This window comes from Electrona antarctica, assembly GCF_951216825.1.
Source record: "Electrona antarctica genome assembly, chromosome: 7".
In the NCBI taxonomy this organism is placed as follows: domain Eukaryota; kingdom Metazoa; phylum Chordata; class Actinopteri; order Myctophiformes; family Myctophidae; genus Electrona; species Electrona antarctica.
This window is the reverse complement of record NC_136812.1, coordinates 23,546,574-23,549,440: the sequence shown is the minus strand read 5'-3', so window position 1 is coordinate 23,549,440 and position 2,867 is coordinate 23,546,574. Positions and strand designations below refer to the sequence as shown.

The 2,867-nt window shown below is 51.2% G+C and overlaps 1 protein-coding gene across 1 annotated transcript; it reads right to left on the bottom strand.

The window, feature by feature from the left end:
- Nucleotides 1-555: 555 nt before the first annotated feature.
- Nucleotides 556-2,648, bottom strand: LOC306926394 (forkhead box C1-A-like). Its single transcript, XM_079505660.1, has one exon. It carries the CDS (start codon nucleotides 2,429-2,431, stop codon nucleotides 998-1,000), a length of 1,434 nt encoding a protein of 477 aa, XP_079361786.1. The 5' UTR covers nucleotides 2,432-2,648; the 3' UTR covers nucleotides 556-997.
- Between the last annotated feature and the right edge of the window lie 219 nt (nucleotides 2,649-2,867).

Below are 2,867 nucleotides of genomic sequence, written 5' to 3'. Positions count from 1 at the left end.
ATTGAGTTTGTGCTTGAAATGTACTGTAATTCTGCAAACTGTTAATAAATATTTTAATCAATCAATCAATCAAGAGACCCAGGTTATTCATACAAATTGAACAATGTAAACATGACATTTATCACCACCATTCAATCGTTTCTCTCTCTCTCTCTCTCTATCTCACCTCAGTGACCTGTTGGTCTATTGAATGAAGTGCTATCCAGTTTGGCCTACACGGCAGAGCCTCTGCCACCATATACTTCTCATTTTGTTCAACCCAACAATCCTATAGCTCCAGGGCACCATGTGATCTTGTTGTGTGTTTGTTTGGGTTCAAAATGAAGCTCAAGTTCACATTATATGAGCCACTAAAATAAATACTAATTCAATTGCAATACACTCCCTTATGTAATTTTATTTTGCAAAAGCATTATTGTTTGCGATATAGGAATAGGCTACCTATTTTAAAAGGCTCGACTGGCGCAAATTATTTTACACCTCAATAAGCTCTGATAAGCCTGCATTGGGCCTAGAGCCTATACTTCTAACCAAGGCTCTAATAAATCACTCAAATTAAAATCAAATAGACGGCACTTTATTAAACAAACAAAAATGTAATGCCTTCAAAATAGTTTTTTTTAACAAATAAGACAAAATTAATAGAATACGTCAGTATACAAGTTCCCCTCTATTTCTAAGAATTGGGACAATATGAGGCAGCAAGGAAACTGGAAAAACGTTCTAGTGTTTGGTCCTCAATATCAACCACTCCCTTTGCTAAAAAATAAATTATTATATAGGATATAATTTACAGTTTATAGTCACAAAAGCCGGTATTTAAGCCATCTATATAAACAATTCTCAAAGTGAGAAGGAAAAACTTACGTGTTTTTTGGTGTTACACACGCAGAGCAAATCTTTGAATCTGTTATGTCCATTCGGGGTGGGATAGTACAAAAAAAAAGGAAAATATATATTAAAGTTGTTAATTTAAAAGACACGGTGTTTTGTGTGTTCAGAACTTGCTGCAGTCATAAACAAAAGCTCCTGAGGTGCGGTAGAGGGACTGGCTGGAAGGGAAGGCCATCTGACAGCTGTTATTCCCGTTGACCGGGGAGCTGTTCAACCCGAGCCGCTGCGACTCAAACATCTCCCTCACCGAGTGGAAGTTCTGCTGCTGGCCTGGGTAGCTCGTGCTCAGGTGGCTAAGGTCTCCGTACCAGGAGGCGAGCCGCCCTTGGTGCGCCGCGTGGTGTCCGTCCTGGCCCCCGGCCTGACTCAGGTTGCCGTGTCCGAGCGGAGACGTGGTGGTCGTGGGGATGGAGTAGTCGGGGAGAGCGTCGTCCACCGCGGCAGAGGAGGGCCCCAGGTGGCCCCCCCTGTCCCCCGCGTACAGGCTCATGGCCTGCATGTTGCAATGATACGTCGCGTTCGAGTTCGTGGATATGACGTTCTGGTTGCAGTTGGGCGAGCTGTACACAGACGTCTGGTTGGGGGAGTAGTTGAGCGACAGCGAGGGGGTGATGCCCGTCCGAGAGGCCGCGATGAGAGGAGGAGAGAGCTCGGCCTGATGCGGCGACCCCCGGAGAGAGGTCATGATGTTGTCCACGCTGAAGCCCTGCGCCGGGGCCTGCTGCTGGCCGTGGTGGTGATGCTCGGGCCCGTCCATGCTCAGCGAGCGGCTGGAGGGAACGCTGTGCGGGCTGCCCGTGGACATGCTGCTGCTGCTGCTGTCGGGGCTCTCCACCTTGGGCACGGGGTTCAGGCTCGGCGATGCGGCCTGCGGCGGCGTGGAAGAGCCGTTCTCAGTCTTTATATCCTGAACGCGCACCGGCTGAGAGCCCTGCACAGGCTGCTCCTGGTCGCGGCCCGGCGTGCGCGCCGAGCCGTCCTTGCATTGCCCATCTTTCTCCTTATTGTTGGCGTCCTTATTCTTTTTGAAGCGTCTCCGGCGCCGCAGGAAGCTGCCGTTCTCGAACATGTTGTAGGAGTCCGGGTCCAGGGTCCAGTAGCTGCCCTTGCCGGGCTTCTTGTCGTCCCGGGGCACTTTGACGAAGCACTCGTTGAGGGACAGGTTGTGCCGAATGCTGTTCTGCCAGCCCTGCTTGTTGTCCCGATAGAACGGGAACCTCTCCATGATAAACTGATAAATCCCGTTCAGCGTCACCTTTTTGTCCTGCGAGTTCTGTATCGCCATGGTGATGAGAGCGATGTAGCTGTACGGCGGTTTGACCATGTCCTTGGGCTGGTGCTGAGGAGTGTACGGTCCGTACGCGCGGGCCATGCTGGCCGGGTACTGGTCGTGGGCCGCGTGGGAGTACATGCTCATGGGCGCAGGCATGCCGGTATATCCACCGCCGGCTGCCGCCCGGTAGTAGCTCTGATCGCTGCTGATGTACGGCACAACTCCCAGGGAGTTGGGGCTGGAGACGGAGTAGCGCGCCTGCATCGTGGGATCGCCTCACCTTGACCGCGCGGTGCGTGCGTAAAACCTTTTTTTCACGTCGGTTCCCCAAAGCTGTGCGCCGGTCTTCTTCTTTCACCTTCCCTGTCTCTCCTCTATGTCCTCGTCACAGAGATGGGGAGATCGTTTTTAAGCTACAGCTCGCCAGGGTGACAGGAGAGAAGAACGGTGGACATTTAGGAAACTAGCAGTAAGGCTCGAGCGCGAGTCTCTACAGGAGGAACTTTTTTTACTCTTCACATTTTTCTCTTTTGGCTGCTCGCGCCGCTCCTCCCCGAATGTGTTCTACCATCCAATTGGAGGACGGAGTGACCCTGTGGAAAAGCTATAGCAAAAGTACCTTCCTAGCGGCCACACACACACACACACACACACACACACACACACACACACACACTGACACACACACACACACACACAC

Bases quoted from the DNA above. Each gene is read 5' to 3' on its own strand.
- LOC306926394 (XM_079505660.1), bottom strand. From the start codon at position 2,431: ATGCAGGCGCGCTACTCCGTCTCCAGCCCCAACTCCCTGGGAGTTGTG.